The following is a 16147-nucleotide window of genomic DNA, read 5'->3' as shown; positions in this document are numbered from 1 at the left end:
GTCGTTCTAGACGTTCGTCAAGTACAACGACTCGATAGATGAATAGGCTATTTGTGAACTGAATCGACTCCTATCACCGAAAGCCACTGAAATAATGTAAATAATGTATCCCATACACACACGCACACAAAACCGTCTGGGCCAATCGAAAACATAGGCTACATTAAAATTAACTCGTGTGTTTAAGAACCAACTACCATATCCCATATGCTTAATTTGAGTCAGTGTAAGTAGGCTGCAAGCAAGGTTGTTCAGATTACATCAACATTTCAGTTCGGACGTTTGCATGTTCACATTTTAATTAAAAAGAAAAACCTAAATCCTTATACGTCCGATTTTGCAGAAAAATAATAACAAATGGGAAAGTATAAAAGAAAACAAAACTTAAATCGCATTCAGTTGTACCGCGGGATGGAAAAATGGAATAGGCTGAAGTCAAGCGGCTGAATATGGTCTTGTATATTTTATACAGGACTTTCATAGACAACTCAACCAGGGTCCTTCCTATTCTACGTATACCTTGCACAGTTAGGAAGCGTAATATCTTATTTTTACCGGCTGGAAACTTATTTGTGTTTGAATATCAAAATGCTTTCGATATTTGAGTCAGTTCCTACATACATGGTAAGTTTTTTCCAGCTTGTGCATTTATGTAGCTTCCTACATAAATTTAGCCTTTCGTCCTCTGACAAAAATATTTAACGGAGATAGAGTAGCCTAATCGAACTGGATGTTGCGATAACAGAACAATCCTAATTCGATAGCATCGTTGCCGAAATGTGTGCATTTCATGTTCCCAGAAGTGAATTCCGAACGTTTTTTAAAAAATATATAATTTCAGAAAATGTCAGACACCTTTGCACTGGAACACATTGAGCAATCGTTTAATTATATGCTGCGTTTTAGGACTACAAGGGACAAAAACTTGCTGAACAGATTTTCCAAGGAATCATGCTCGTCTCTGCGGTAAGTGGTTTAATAATGCACAAAGACATAATGTGCAATGAGTTGTAATATTGGGCTGCTCAACAGATTTCTGTTTTGCATTTTCTTTTTTTTTTTGCAGGTAATCGGATTTATTTATGGGATGATCATCCAACAGTTTGGATGGACTGTTTATATAGTATTGGCTGGGTTCATTGGCTCTTGTTTGGTGAGTTTAACGTTTTAAATGAGCTATTGGTTTGGTAGGCCTACCATATAAATACTGCATTTCCTGCAGATAAGCGGGTTCGTGATGTACTAACATTTCACATCAATAAATTGCAGCTTACCCTTCCTCCCTGGCCAATGTATCGGAAAAACCCATTGACATGGCTTCCTGCGCTTCCGGACTCTTCTGGTGACACACGAGAAAAAGCACCCGAGAATCAGAAGAAACCAAGGAAGCACAAGTAGAGCGTTATTGTGTATCCATTTAAAATGACCATATTGATTTTGTGAACTTTTTATAGAAACTGTCATCTTTGAAATACCCATCGAAGCCTGTCTGTATCTAATAAACATAATTTCAATTCACAATAAAGTGTTAATTTCCCCTGATCTAAAATGTGTGTTCGTCCAGATGTGATTATTTTTTTGTACTCTTTACCAAGTTACCAAGTCACAGATTAAAACCACTAGACCGCAGAACTGCATGCACTGAAACGGTTACTCCTGATCTGTGGTAATGCAATTCGGTGATCTTGGGGTTTAAACCTGAGTTTCAAATGCCTGCTAAGTCGGTTGCAATCGCCATAGAATTTACCTACCTAATACCCCAATGGAAAATGTCCAAATTGAAACATTTTGTGCATATGTCTGTCTGTCACTGATGTTACCTAATTAAGTACGTCGCTCAGGATAAGAACGTTTGTTTGTTTATTGTTATAAATAGAGTAACATCTACTTTTTCCCGAAAAGGATAAACTAAATAGAGAAGGTACTACAATGGCAGCAGCCAGGGTCGGGCGACTTGGCATCTTTTTAGTTTTTCAGAGCCACCGTATGAGTTAACCGCTTTCGACTGAGTTCTCTCTTTGCAGTAGTCATATGACAGCACGCACTTCCTGTAGAAAATTCACACATAGCATTCCCGGCTGGAGCTTTGAGGGAGACAGAAACAACAGTCAGTCGAAGTAGTTGTCTGGACTCACAATGCTTGCGCTGATAAACCGGCTTTTGGACTGGTTCAGGTCCCTATTTTGGAAGGAGGAGATGGAGCTAACCCTGGTGGGACTCCAATATTCTGGGAAAACCACCTTCGTTAACGTGATTGCTGTGAGTTAAGGCTGTTATTTTTCGGTTAATACTGGGAGCACGTCGCTAGAACTGTAAGTTAACTTGGTTTAATAAAAATACACGGCTAACGTCAGGTATCCGCCCTGTTGGTTACGATGCAGAAGTGAAACCAGCAGCTATGCTCATTTATATTGGCCAGTTCATTAACGTGCTGCATTGCCATTAGACTAGGATGCATGCTCGATAACGTTATCGATAGCTAGCTGTGTAAACAAAGTGATAGAGCTGTTTGCTTCGGTCTAAGTTGTTAACCAGTAAACTATCAAATGGGTTATTTAGCTACCTGGCTGGTGATACCCAGAGTACATGGGAATTCAGTTTGCAATAGCGAACTACATTAAATAATTAGCCATCCAGTTCACTGTATTATTATCAGTGTAAAATGATGTGAGTGCGGGGATGATCAAGGCGGCGTGTCACTGAACTGCCTAACATAGCTACTGTTTTAATCACAATATTTAATTGATTTGTGGAAATACGGTTTTTGGTGATCCTGCCTACAATTAGTTCATTAACTTGGCTAGTAGTAGCACTAGTTTATGTCTAACAGCGAGCTGACAAATGTAGCACACCAATCGTTACCTAACCGATGTGGTTGCACGCGACGGTTTTTCAGCCTGTCTCAGTTCGGTCTGAGAAAGTTAGGGGAAATTGTGCCGAGTAGTGAGTATTTGTGGAATAAAGTAGGTGTTGTCTTGTATCGAGGACTCACGTTCCATAACGTTTGAGGCAAGGGGATGTGATAGCCGTCTAGTGATCTCGCTACTGGTTTTAACGCTACTTGTCTTAGCCGGGTAGCACTACGGTGCTGAATCATGAAGAAAGGATGCGGTCATTCGCTAGATTGACTTCATAGCGAGCTAGCTAGCTTGGTTAGGTTTACATATAACTTTTCAGTTTATTAGACATTTTAGATTCGTAGATGTCTGTATCTTGTTACGATGGCTTGCAACCGCGAGCTACTTTTATAGCCTACTTAGTTACCTGCTAACGCTAGCTAGCTAATGTTAGCAACACATCATGGTGCAACAGTAGGGAGTTATCCACTGGGTAGCGAGCTATGGCTTAATTGTCACTATGTGTTAATGTGTCTACCTGTATCTATGACGCTAGTTCTGTAGCGATTGTCTGATTAGAGATAGGGACAGGTAACGCCAGCTAACGTATTCATTTTGGGCTGTGAGACAATGTCCCGAGTCTGGGTCACACATTCCCACGTCATCAGGCTCGGTGCCAGTGGTGTACCTCATCGTTGGCTGCACATGGTGGTGTGTGTGTGGGCCATAGACCTTATGAAAATGGTGCGGGCCCTCTACATGCTAGCAAACCTGTATCCACCTCGTCTTAGGTGCCATCACTATGGGCTGTTCCATTACAGTGAACTGTCTATGGTAAATAGTCGTTCCGAATACTTAGAAGCAAGAATATAAATTGGGTTTTTTTAAATGGCAGTTTACCTCAGCTATTATGTTTATTTGCTACTGTACATTGACATACATTTGCATATATTTACGTTTAGAAGGGTAGCAATGGTTTACAGTTTGACACCACCTGTTATTTTATGGAACAGAATTGAGTTTCAGCATACTAGGAACATGCAAGCCTTGTAGTAGTGCTCACACTACCCTATGGAGCATCTTTGAGTAATAGTAGTTTGAGTAGAATTTAGTTAGTGGGTCTGGATAAGGGTTTGTGTTACCGAAACGTATTAATGTAAGGCACATTCATATGGAAAGAAGAAAATGTTAAAATATATTTTCAAATATGCCTGGGCCACATTCTTGGTGAAATACTCGATGGCATTTTAAACAGTTCATGTCATCTGGAAGAACTGATGCAATCTTCTAAAGCCTTCCCCGCTTTTAGTGTTGCAGTGTTCCCGCAAAACAATGTCTTTGAGATACAGTGGTCCCTTTAGTAGGTGAAAACACTATTGGTTGAGAAAAACTGAGAGCTTCTTGTAAAAGTGTGCCAGAAGGAAGGTAAATAGCTGCAAAGGTCTTAATAGCATTTAGGAGAGAAACACTGTATTATGTTGAAATGGGAGACCAAGCAAAAGCTATTCCTTTTATGGCTATCATAAAAACAAATAAACAGTGAAACAGAACAGATTTAAGTTCCAGGGCATTGCCTTTATTTTTTACCGGTGGATTATTGTTCTGCATTTCATATCCCTAATAAAGTAATGGTGTTTGTAGCAGCAGCCCTATATGTTTTAAAGCATTTGCAGTAAATGTTTATTAATATGTTGAATTCCCTGATGAATATTTTTCTAATGGCTTTTGGGAAAATGACTCTTGAGAGTGTAATTTGATCTGTTGAGTCTGATCTAAGGCTGGCTAAAATATATAGGCTAATTTGTTATGATTTGCTTTATCATTTGTCTTCATCCTTTAGTGGCCAGTATGACGTCAAAATCCGGTTGTCGCTTAGTACCTTGTCTGTTCCAGGCAGCCAGCCAGGCTGATTCATGTCCTCTACTGTCATTAGACATTTTAAGAGCCATTTAATGGTGGGAGTTGTGAAGGCGGCTTAGTTTCCTGGCAACTTGCCTGATATTATTGCATTGTTTTAGGCTGGGATTTGATGCTTTATGGAGTCACAGCAATGTATAAATTCAGCCAAAAATAACTTGATCAATAATGTGCATTCATGGTTTCTGAAGCATTGTTTCTATTTGGACAATAAAGGATTCTATGGAATGGGTAATCAGGCATAGACAACCTAACTCTTGTGGTCCAAGTAGAATATGTCCATAGTAGCATGAGAAATGGCATTTTTTATTATTTGTTTGTTTTAGTATGAAGGCTATTTGCCTTCATTCCAAAACATAAAAAATAATATTAAAAAACTAGGTCATGTTTCTCATTTTGGAAGCCACATAGTAGGCTATTTTTTAGTTCTTCATTTACATACCTTTTAGTTTAATTAGGCCTAGGAAATCTTTTAAAGTATTGTGGGGAGGGTCGGGGGTGGTAAGGTTTTAGCCTACTTCTGCATCCTGAGCAAAAGTGTGGTTTCAGTGACCAATTACAGCAAGGCATTTTTGTTTGGCTGTTTTATGCAATGGTGGTCAGAAGTAAAGAAGACGTGACCATGTTCTCCAAACTGTTCCTCTCATCACCACTGCAGATGCATTGATTATGTCCGTACTACATAACAAAGTTACTTTTTAGACTGAGTATTTCTGCAACCAAATTAACTTATTTACATAGGAATAAATCAGAATTGAATTGCAGGTCAGATACCTCTTTTAAAAGCAGTCCATTCAATCTACAGCTTTTGTTGTGTATGTATTCTTGCTACTGGGCTGAAATATCTTCATATTCAAAAGTGAAAATTGTAGGATCGTTGAGAGAAACCAGAATCTCCAGTGATAAATATGATTATCTATCCTGCAAAATATGAATTCCCTTTGTGGTATCTTGCTCATTTTTTTTCTCCAGTCATCAGTCCAATAGAAGATACAATCTAAGGCTCACAGCTCTGTATTATCTTATTGTCAAGATTAAAAGGTAAATATAAGGTATCCTCAGTTTGTGATGACCCCATGCATAAAATTCACTTTTAAGCTCCAATTTCCAATTAAGCAGTTTACTCTAAATATCTGCTACTGCTGTTACTTATAACTGCTCGAGACTAAATTATTCCATCAGCTCTTTTTAATTTGAGTGTAAAAATGCTGTAAAGTTGGCCAGCCCTTAATAACCATAACTATTTTTACTCAGCATGGAGCCAGAAGAACAAGTTTATGGCATACTTTTGATGCTCTCTCCGAATCTACACCTGATTGCTCAACTAGGGCGAAGATCAAATGAGTATGCATAAAGAGGGGGAACTGCAATCATAAGCCAGTCCTACCAAATATAGTGCATCTTGCAAAACTGAAGTGTCAGAGAGTCTGCCTGTCCTGTAGCCAAAAAGGATCGCAGCTGTTGTATATTTGCTGTAGTTGCAGTGGTCACCTGTCCTGTATTTTAAATGAAGATCCATGCAAATGACAGGAGATGGCCTCTGCCCGTGCCCGTCATAGCGATGCAAAACATTTTCAAGCTGTCACTAAAACAAAAATGAGAGGGAAATGGAACTGACCTTTGTTTCTGAGGCCCTAGAAACCGTGACTCTTCCACATCTTGCATGCTTTGTTTATAAATACTAGCCTACTCTGAGCAACCAGCTAACTATTAAAACAAGTAAAATGCAATAATTTATTTGACAAGGAGGTGTGGACCAATGGCTATAATGGAACTCTGGGTACCACATTTTGCTTTAACATGGGGTGAAGATGATCATTTAGTACCATGAAGTAACAGTTGATATCATCTTTGCATTGTAATGATATGTGTCCACCCAGTACCACCTGAAGAACCCTTATCCAAAGACTCACTGTTTTTGTTTTTTGTTCCCTACCTATATGCACCATACCAACGATTTTAGAAGAAAGTGTAGCATGAATTCTGATATGTTCTGGTGGCTTCCAAGGGTTTAAAAAATTTTTTTTTAATCAGATATGAGAGAGAGGTCAGATGAGTATTAGGCTATCTCATAAGATCCTCTTCATCTTTCTTGTGTTGCCTGGTGAGTTGCTTTTTTGCAGTAGTGCAGTTTGTCTGAACTGTAGCTTTGAATGTGTAACACACACTGGCTTATGAATGACCTCAAATTTTGAGGGGAAGAAGCAGCCTCTGGCACAGATCACGAGACTGACGCACTCACTTCCACTTAGCCCTGGTCAGCTGACCTGGCAGTCATGTGCTCTGGTGCATATAGTACCAGTCCCAGACAAAGCCTCTGTGGTGGATAAAATCAGTCAGACTTTCTTTCAGCCAGAGCAGGAGGAGCAACAAGGCTCTCCTGTTAAAATAGGAAGTTGTACACTTGACTGTTTTACCTTTGTTGAATTAGGCTGTACATTTGTTGTTATTTTACACTGTGTGTGTGTGTTTTTTTTTTCTTTCTTTTTTGGCCAAAAGTATTTTGGCAGGCCATCCAAATAAAGTCAGTATATTACAATCACTGCATGCAGACATCCTTATTTTCATATATAAACCAGTCTTTCCAGAAATGTATTGTGAGCTGATAAGACAAATAAGCCTTCAACATGGGCGTTCTGAATTGATCGTTGTGTAGTCGGCTCTAGGTAGTGCTGGCTGTAAAATTGATTGAATTTATTTACCCTTTGCCTCTTCTTTCAGTCTGGCCAGTTCAGTGAGGACATGATCCCAACAGTCGGCTTCAACATGAGAAAAGTCACCAAAGGCAATGTCACAATTAAGGTACTCTTGTCTGTACTGACCTGTATGTTTTGGAGCAATGGTTATTCTGAGATCCTTCTGGTCACCGCATAGCATTGCTAATGCAGATAGTTATCCATGCAGTCTTCTGCAAAAAAAAAAAAAAAAAAAAAAAAAAAAAAAAAAAAGATCTTAATAAACGAGCAGACCAAACATATTTCTTCACTTTTACGCAAATGCAACAACTCTCAAAAAGGTAACTAACCACTTCTAAACTTACAAAAAGTCCAGTTGTTTATCATCTCTTTGTGAACAAACCTTGGCATCAGACGAGGAATTCAGAAAGACAAGGAAGCGTGCTTGGTGTTCCTTCATCAGGCTTGCTCCGTGTTTTTCAGATCTGGGACATAGGAGGGCAGCCGAGGTTCAGGAGCATGTGGGAGCGCTACTGCCGAGGTGTCAATGCCATCGTGTGAGTATCTGCAAGAATCTCAGAGCAGGAGTGCTGATCTAGGACTTAACCTGCCTTTAGGCTCATAACTGACGAAGTTAGGATACTGAAGGGGGAAAGCTGACTCTGGATCAGCGCACCTCCTTTTTGTTGCTTTGTGAATATGGTCCTATGGCTCTCATTTTCCGCGTTGCTTTAAATCACAGGAAATGCAGGTTTTTGTATACACTTTCTTTCCAGAATATGTGCAAATGTGTAAATGACAGCAATGTGATAAGAGGAAAGGCCACTAGAGACCCCTCAGGGCATTTTTCTTCATTCCACCTCAGATTGAAATAGCTTATTTAGTCATTGCTTGGATGCAATTTTCAATTGATGTTCAATCCACTGCTGCGCTGAATGAAAGGCATCTTTAAAACCATTAGTACTGTGGATCTGAAGGGGCAGAGGTGGCTAGCTGCATAGGAAGTTTAGCTGTGCTAACTGCCTTCGTTATACCTTTCGTACAGTAGTTGTGTCCAAACTCAAATTCTGAAATCGGTAATGTGGGTCACGTACTTTACACGTATAAGTCCTGATAAAATTACACTCAAGCTCAGTCATATCAATCAGTCTTGGCCTGTTACTCTCATTTAAAAAAACTTTCTAAAATGAATCCTGTTGTTCATTGCAGTGATGCTGTCTGATTTTTATTCTCAGTTACATGGTGGATGCAGCAGACCGTGACAAAGTGGAGGCCTCCAGAAATGAGCTGCATAATCTCTTAGACAAGCCACAGTTACAAGGAATTCCTGTGAGTATGTGTTTGAGGTTTAACACCAATGCCTGTACTTCCCAATAAGGAAAGCCAACCAAAGCACCACAGTAGGGTTTCACGTGTGTGGATTCTTCAAGGCCAGTGTTTAAGTGGGCTGGCATGCTGATTGTCCAATATCTAGCAATTTTTAACATGTACGGTGAGCTCCATAATGTTTGGAACAAAGACATTTTTTTTTCTTGATTTGGATCTGTACTCCACTATTTTAGAAACAACGTGTATTAAAAAACCCTCGAATAAAAGCTGAGAATTTGCACTTTAGCCACACGTGAATTATTAATTTACAAATCGAAAATTATGGAGCTCACTGTATATAGGTAGAAGTCTGAGAAAACGTTAAATACACTAATATAAATTGAAATCTACCTTTTTTATGACCCATTAGCTGAGTTCATGACAGTGGTCCCAGTTCGCCATGCTTACAGGGGTTGATGTGCAATCTTGAATAACCAACAGTGCTTTATCAGAATGCAAACAAGTCACAAATAATTAACTTTGCTGCACTAAAAGGAACTTGGTAGTTTGTTAAAATCAGCTGTTGAACAGAATAGTTGTGACACACATGTATGCATATAAGGATTTAAATATTGGGACAATTTGTCTAGATTCAGGCTCTAAATATGACCTGCGTGGAAAAGATAAAGAAGAAACAAATCTGCTAATCTGAAGACTGTTGAACAGGCCAGAGAACACCCTTTAAAGAAGATTGTTTCTATTATCGCAACGATTATAACAGATGGCAGACTGTCAGTGTTAAAGTAAGGGGCCTCCTTGAAAAGATTAGGAACTGAAACACTTATTAATATTTCAAAAGTGTGCTGCATTTATGGACGGCTCAAGCACTGACAGTCTATTAATACATTTTTAAGGCAGGGGTACCCACCGCTGGATCTGGTGGGCATTATGGGCTGCTGGTTTTTAGTTCACTCTATTATATCATCAACCAGTGCAGACCAAAGAAACCAGGGGAGGTTAGGGTTTTATTGCTTTAATTGATTAAGTGCAGAGCAACAAGGAAAACCAGTACACATTATTGGATAATTAGACATCGGTTTTACAGTGGTATGTAAAGTATATTTGTCTAAATATGCTACGTGTTTGTCTAAAACAAGAAAATACACTCCAAGGAACTCCAAAGCAGCTTACAGTGATGTTTCCAAAAAGCTAATATTACATTTATAGCGTTTGTTTTTACGTCATGCCAGTGCTTTTCTTTGAGCAGTATCAGGTTTTCTGTGTTAGCTGAAAATATTGAGCATCATCTCTCGCAGTGTGATAGGCTAATACGCAAAGCAGAATGGATATATTTTCATGCTGGCACAGAATATTGGCATCTCAAAAATTAAATGCTTTGGTTACATTGTTTCTTGCTGTGAAGCTGTGAAGGTAAATCAGAGAGGACCCCCCCCCCCCAAAAAAAAGAAAGACATAAAATCAGTAATAATAATAATAATAATAATAATTTAAAATAAATGCCAATAAAATGACTGATACTACTGATGATAGTGTAAATGCAACACTTGAGTGCTGCACTGGTGTGCTCCTGGCTTAATGTTTGTTGTGATTTTCAGGTGCTGGTGCTTGGCAACAAGAGGGATCTCCCCAGTGCATTGGATGAGAAGCAGCTTATTGAAAAAATGTGAGTAAGGCCTGGTTTACATGAGGTTATTATTCTCTGTGCTCCTATTGCTGTAAACTGTATCACCTTTTGATGTTAGTTCTTAGCCTTTTTGTGATGAATGATATTTTGGATATCTAGAAGTTTCTGAAGAACTGTCACCTTCACAACAGCAGGTGTCATTCATGCATTTGTGCGTTCATGGTATACTCTAAAGCAAGACAATGCTCTTCAAGTGATTTGCTATGCCTGCAGATGCTCTGTGCATATCACCTGATTGTTCATTAAAAGATTGTTTAGTCTTATTTTTGGTTTGACCTGTTTCCTATGGTTGTGTAACCTGCACCCAAGAAAAATGCAGTACAACTCTTAATATCAACGTTACAACCTCAGACCTTGGCAGTAAAGAGCTTGTGGTGCTTGAAAACAGATAAGGAAAGAAGTACCAGCATGATATAAAACTGATTTTTATGTTTATAGTTATGAATAAATGCTATAAAATTATTCTGCTTATATGTATCGCCCCTGGAACAAGGTGCTTTCAGTACTAAAGTATGTATGGACTTTTTAAATTGGTTGTAAAAGCAGCGGGCAGACTGAGAATTGATCAGATTTTAATCAAGAGAAAGGAAAGAAATAGAAGACTCAACACAGCCACTGCTTGATATTCTTTTTTCTTTTTGATATTCTTTTTTCTCCCTGTAGGAACTTAGCAGCCATTCAGGACAGGGAGATCTGCTGCTACTCTATTTCCTGCAAAGAAAAGGACAATATAGGTAAGTGAGGGTGATGAAGAGCACCAGTTGTGCAGTAGATACACAAATGTCGTGTGACATGTCATTGTCCTAGTGAAGCTTTCTGCAGTATGGCCTGATGAAGACTTCAACTCAAAATGTTGGTAATAAAATTGTGGAGCTTAAGTGTGCTGTGTAATCACTGCGATCAGCAGCACCTTATATAAAATCAGTGTGCATTTATTTTGTTTCTTTTCTTAAAGCTTTCAACAGTTACCAATTACAGCATTTGGCAATACAAAGTGTACGCATTTTACATCTCCTTTTTTGTGATTAAGGATATTTTAGATTTGGATTTAAAAGAATGTCCATATGAGCATGCTATGCTATGAACACTGTGCCTCTCTTTCACTCCACAGATATCACTCTCCAGTGGCTTATACATCACTCCAAATCCCGGAGAAGCTGAAGGACAGAACCCTCCATCCCAGTCACGTCTGTTTCAGCCCCTATCCCGCTCACTCTGTGATGGTGTACAGTAGCCCTTCCTCTTCACCGCACTGTCATGTCCCTGTAAATTCTACCCACCAACCCCACGCGCACATCCCCTGGTCCACTCTGCACACTGCTAAAAATGTGTTAGCCTTCAGCCTACAGTTTAGAGTCTGAGAGTTGTCATGAATGCTTCTTGTGGAGAAACATTCTGAGCTGAGAGACCCGACATCTGACCCCAGCACCAATGCCTTTCACAAAAAAAACGCCAAATGTCTGGTGCTTTTTTTTTTTCTGTTTGTTTGTTTTTAATATCCCTCTTGTGTCTGTGAGTCAAGGAGCAGGTGTCAGATAATGTGACCCCAGGCCGTCTCGCCTCCTACAGCTGTATCCTAAACATTGCAGGGGGGGAGGGGGGGCGTGCGGTTTGGTGGGATGGTAGGAGAGGGTTGCCAGTCGATACAGTTGGACTTGGGGTAATGTAGTGGGATTCTGCCAATATTTTGTGTGTGTGTGTGTGTGTGTGTGTGTGTGTGTGCACATGCGTTTGTGTTTTCTTGTTATTTTGAAATTGTACTTTCGTTTTATAAACCTTTTTGGTTTTATATTTTTTGGCGAATGTTTTTTTTTTTTTTTTTTTTTTTGGTCTTCTTTTTTTGTGAGAATATCTCTCAAGCTTAAAACTAGAAAAAAAGGTCACTGTATTTAGAAATATCAAGCTGCTCATTTTTACTGAAGTGAGTGTATATATTCGAGTCTGAATGTAACGGACATAAGGTGCAGCTGTACTGAGTGAAGAGGTCTGGGAGCATTAGTTGTGTTGGTAATTTGCTTATGTGGGATGATGTCTCCAGTGCTGTTTGTGAACCAGAGAGGGCTGCAGAATTCAAGTGCCTTCTGCAAAATCTCTCATTCGGAAGCAAATCAGCATTCCAGGTGTGCCTCCCTGGGCTATACAGTATATAATATAAAAGATCCAGTCGTATATACTCTCAAAAAATAAAAAGGCATGCTTTTTAATTTAGACTATTGTACCTTTGTTGATATCAGGATACTTTCAAGGTTGTTGGTCTCTTTTCTCTGTGAAGCGGTGCACGTATATTAGGCCACCCCAGCTTTATTTAATGCACTTTTGTAAATATGGTAGCCGAAAAGTATGTATGATAGAAATGTTGAAGTTGGTGATGTAAAGCACAAGTTGGAGTGAATGAAATGAGAATAATTGCTTTGCTTCTTGAACTGTTGAAAAAAAGAATTGTTTCTGTATAGTTCTCGTATAGCTTTCATTTTTTAAATGAATTTAAGAACAAAACCAGCAATCGGATTGAAGGCACTACTCCGTTTTAAGAGACTGCTTTACAATGTCGTTTCCCGCTAGTGTGTAGCATGTTCACAGCCTTATCTCTAGGCATTATCAACATCACATAACTGCAAAATGATGGTAATGCCCACACTTTTTTGGTTCTGGTTGCCAATGATTGTTTTTCTCCTCCGCGGAAACTCTCAGAGATTGTGTTGTGTGCTACACAGATGCCTTTATTTTAGATCTCAGTGACGTACCCACGTAAATGTCTAATCATGAGTCGAATGCCTCCCATGATGCCTTACTAAACAAGGAAGAATGCAGCCCATCCAAGCTGCCACCATAGTGACAGATGAACAGCAAACCCTTTTTCTTGTCAAGTTACAATATCATATTTCTCAGAGATTTCCACTGGGTGGGCATGGGAAAAAAATGCAGCCTTGGTCTACAAATTGATGGAGACCTGAACATTACATGTCTTTGCCAGCTGTTCACTAGGATACATTTGGTTGGTTGGCATATTTAGATTTTTTTCAGAAGGAAGAGGCATCTGCTCAGCCTCACTGGTTGTTCTGCCTGTTATATTTACATGGTGTTGGTAACATTTTTCCCTTTCCAAGACCACTTAAATGTATGATAGAAATGGATCTCATTTCTGATTTTCCTAGGCCTGAAGTTTTAACCCTTCATTATATTAAATGACCCCTCAATAGAAATATTATTCCACCATTTCTCTTTAAACTACCTCAGACCTTTTGCCATATTTCAGCCAGGCCTGTCTTTCCCTGTCTAGCTTGTTTCATGCATAATCTGATTTACGGAAATCAATAAATCCCAACGTAGACTAATCCACACTTGTCTGACTGTGATTTGAGACTAAGCTTAATTACATATTGCAAACACTTTTATCCAGTGATTATCCATGATGATATTAAAACAGTGGGCCCTACTAAATTTAATGTATTAATCATGTATGCCTTTAATTTTTTTATTCAAAAATGAGAAATCAACTTCTCCCTGAATGAATTGGCAACACAAGTTATACAAGTCACATCAGTATCTTCTATGTTTTCCACTGTAAATTTCTGAAGTCCTTTTCATTAAAAAGACCCCCTGCCAGTCAATTTATATTTTCCCAGGGTTAAGTCATGTCAAGCATGTGAAATCATGGGTGGTGGGCAGATTTCCATCTATTTTTTGTACATCTTTAAATAAAATCTGTTAAAGTACAGTGTTAACATTTTGTCTTTACTCCAAATAATGAAAGAATATAATTTCTATATATGCTTCTTTAAGACAGCGTGGGAGACCATCGTCTGACCAAATAATTCCTCAAAGACATAAAACTTTGCTGACAGTGTCCAACAGCTAAAATTGTAAAGTGTCTGATCTCATGAATTTACGATCATTTAATTTTTATGTTCACAGCTGCAGATTTGTTGTTCCCTTTCCAATGCCTGAAGCTCAAGTGAATTTATTTTTACTTAAATGACACAGGTCTGATGCTAGTTTTCATCAGTGACTCAGAAAGTACCTGATGCAGTCCCAAACATGCCAGTTTATTATTTTGATCCCCAGTAGTGCTAATCTAGATTGGGTCATCAGCATATTAAATCAGATGACTCCAGACTTGTTCTGTTTTACAATGAGTGTGAAAAGTTCATTAAGGCCGTCTAAACTGACCCACTGTTTAATGAAGCCATTTCCGTATCAGCCAGATGCTATTGTTTTATTTATTGACCATATGGATGGAGACTAATGTAATCATGATGATGATATTAACATTTAGCAGGTCAAAGGAAAAAATGCACAGATGTCACTGCCTTGTCGACCATGACACATTTGCCACTCTCGTTTGTTCTTGTGTGAGCATGTTGTGACTATGCACCACGTAGAATGTATGCTCTTTTATTCAGCACTTTTGTCTGACTGCTCTTTGCTTTGTATTCTGTGCCTAACTGGATTTAAGGCACATGCTCATAAAATGTTATTTTCAGAGGAGGGACCAGGATGCTCGGTGGGGTGGGGCTGGGGCTGGGGCTGGGGGAGGGGTGAAGAATACAGCAACTGTTATAGTATGTGTTGGTCTCCTTACTGCCTTCAGCATTATACTGAATTCTGATGTTAGAAAAAGAGCAAAGAGGTGTGTTTTACCCCTGTGAATCCATTACTGCATGTGTAAACCAAGACATTAAATTAGACTTTGTACATAAGTCATAAGTGAATGTTTTTATTCGGATGCCTGCTTTTGTCAATTCTTGCCTTCTGGTTGGTTGCTGAAAATGTGTTATTTAAGCTTATTCTAGTCTTTTAAAGATTGTATATGCACTTAATATTGGTGAAATCTAAGTCTACAGTAAAAGTGTCATTTAAGAATTAGTTGCAGCAAGGATTTACTTTAAACAAGCTGATTGTAAGAAATGTGCTATAGAAGGTACTGTTCAAATGATTATGTATTTATGGAAATCAAAATACTAATTATTACATACCCAGTTGAAAATATAAATTTAAATTTATTTTATCATCCTTTTTGTGCAATGAAATGACTACAGTTGGGATTTTTCCATCATTATTAAAAATATTTTCTGTCTTTGAATACTCAATTTTCCCACACATTTTGGCACGCTGCCCAGAAGGGCTGCAGTTTTTCAATAATACATCAGTCTATGGTAGTTTTTCCATAAACACAAATTTTATATAAAATATAAAAGTTTTATAAGCATAAACAGAACATGTTTGTCTATTGATGAAAATGGACCATTAAGCAAACCATATATCATAATGTGCATAATATTATGTGTAGTTATGGTTCTGATCACTAATAATAAAAATATAAATAGATAAACCAATAGCGATATAGTTAAAATAGATCCTAATAGATCCTAAATAGAATAAGTTCCTAAACTCCAGCCCCCTGACCCCTACCCTCCAGTGTATGCTGGTTTTCATTTCAACAACAATTGCTATCTCAGAATTTGACAAGTTATTAATTTTCCTTAATTAGGTGGTTCTCATGTTTAGAGGGATTATTTACCCTCTTAAACCACATTAGGTCAGACATAGCTATGCATGCAATGAAGATTAACATTCCCATGTTCATTACACTTATTCTACAATATTGCAAATAATTACTTAGAAAAAGGTAAATCATTTTTAACTGATCAAAGTAAAGACTGGGGTGAATCATTAGGCTCCTAATAGGTGAAAACGTGGACACA

General features: G+C 38.5%; 2 protein-coding genes and 1 long non-coding RNA gene across 3 annotated transcripts; 2 read left to right on the top strand and 1 right to left on the bottom strand.

Annotated features, from left to right (window-relative positions):
* Window positions 1–463: 463 nt before the first annotated feature.
* Window positions 464–1549, top strand: LOC118207656 (signal peptidase complex subunit 1-like). Its single transcript, XM_035381448.1, has 4 exons — window positions 464–624; window positions 907–966; window positions 1067–1153; window positions 1270–1549. Exons 1-4 carry the CDS (start codon window positions 589–591, stop codon window positions 1396–1398), a joined length of 312 nt encoding a protein of 103 aa, XP_035237339.1. The 5' UTR covers window positions 464–588; the 3' UTR covers window positions 1399–1549.
* A 487-nt stretch (window positions 1550–2036) lies between these two features.
* arl8ba (ADP-ribosylation factor-like 8Ba) lies at window positions 2037–12225 on the top strand. Its single transcript, XM_035381447.1, has 7 exons — window positions 2037–2259; window positions 7476–7556; window positions 7913–7986; window positions 8665–8758; window positions 10354–10421; window positions 11106–11176; window positions 11554–12225. The coding sequence occupies exons 1-7, from the start codon at window positions 2137–2139 to the stop codon at window positions 11601–11603; spliced, it is 561 nt and encodes a 186-aa protein (XP_035237338.1). The 5' UTR covers window positions 2037–2136; the 3' UTR covers window positions 11604–12225.
* On the bottom strand, window positions 7568–9226 carry LOC118207657. The gene is made up of 3 exons (XR_004761433.1): window positions 9149–9226; window positions 7795–7914; window positions 7568–7662 (listed from the first exon to the last, which is right to left on the bottom strand). It is a non-coding gene; the product is annotated as an uncharacterized LOC118207657 (long non-coding RNA).
* Window positions 12226–16147: the final 3922 nt, after the last annotated feature.

Source organism: Anguilla anguilla, chromosome 11 (assembly GCF_013347855.1).
Source record: "Anguilla anguilla isolate fAngAng1 chromosome 11, fAngAng1.pri, whole genome shotgun sequence".
NCBI classification, from domain to species: Eukaryota; Metazoa; Chordata; class Actinopteri; order Anguilliformes; family Anguillidae; genus Anguilla; species Anguilla anguilla.
Note: the sequence above shows the minus strand (reverse complement) of the source record. Positions and strands in the feature narration are given on the sequence as shown.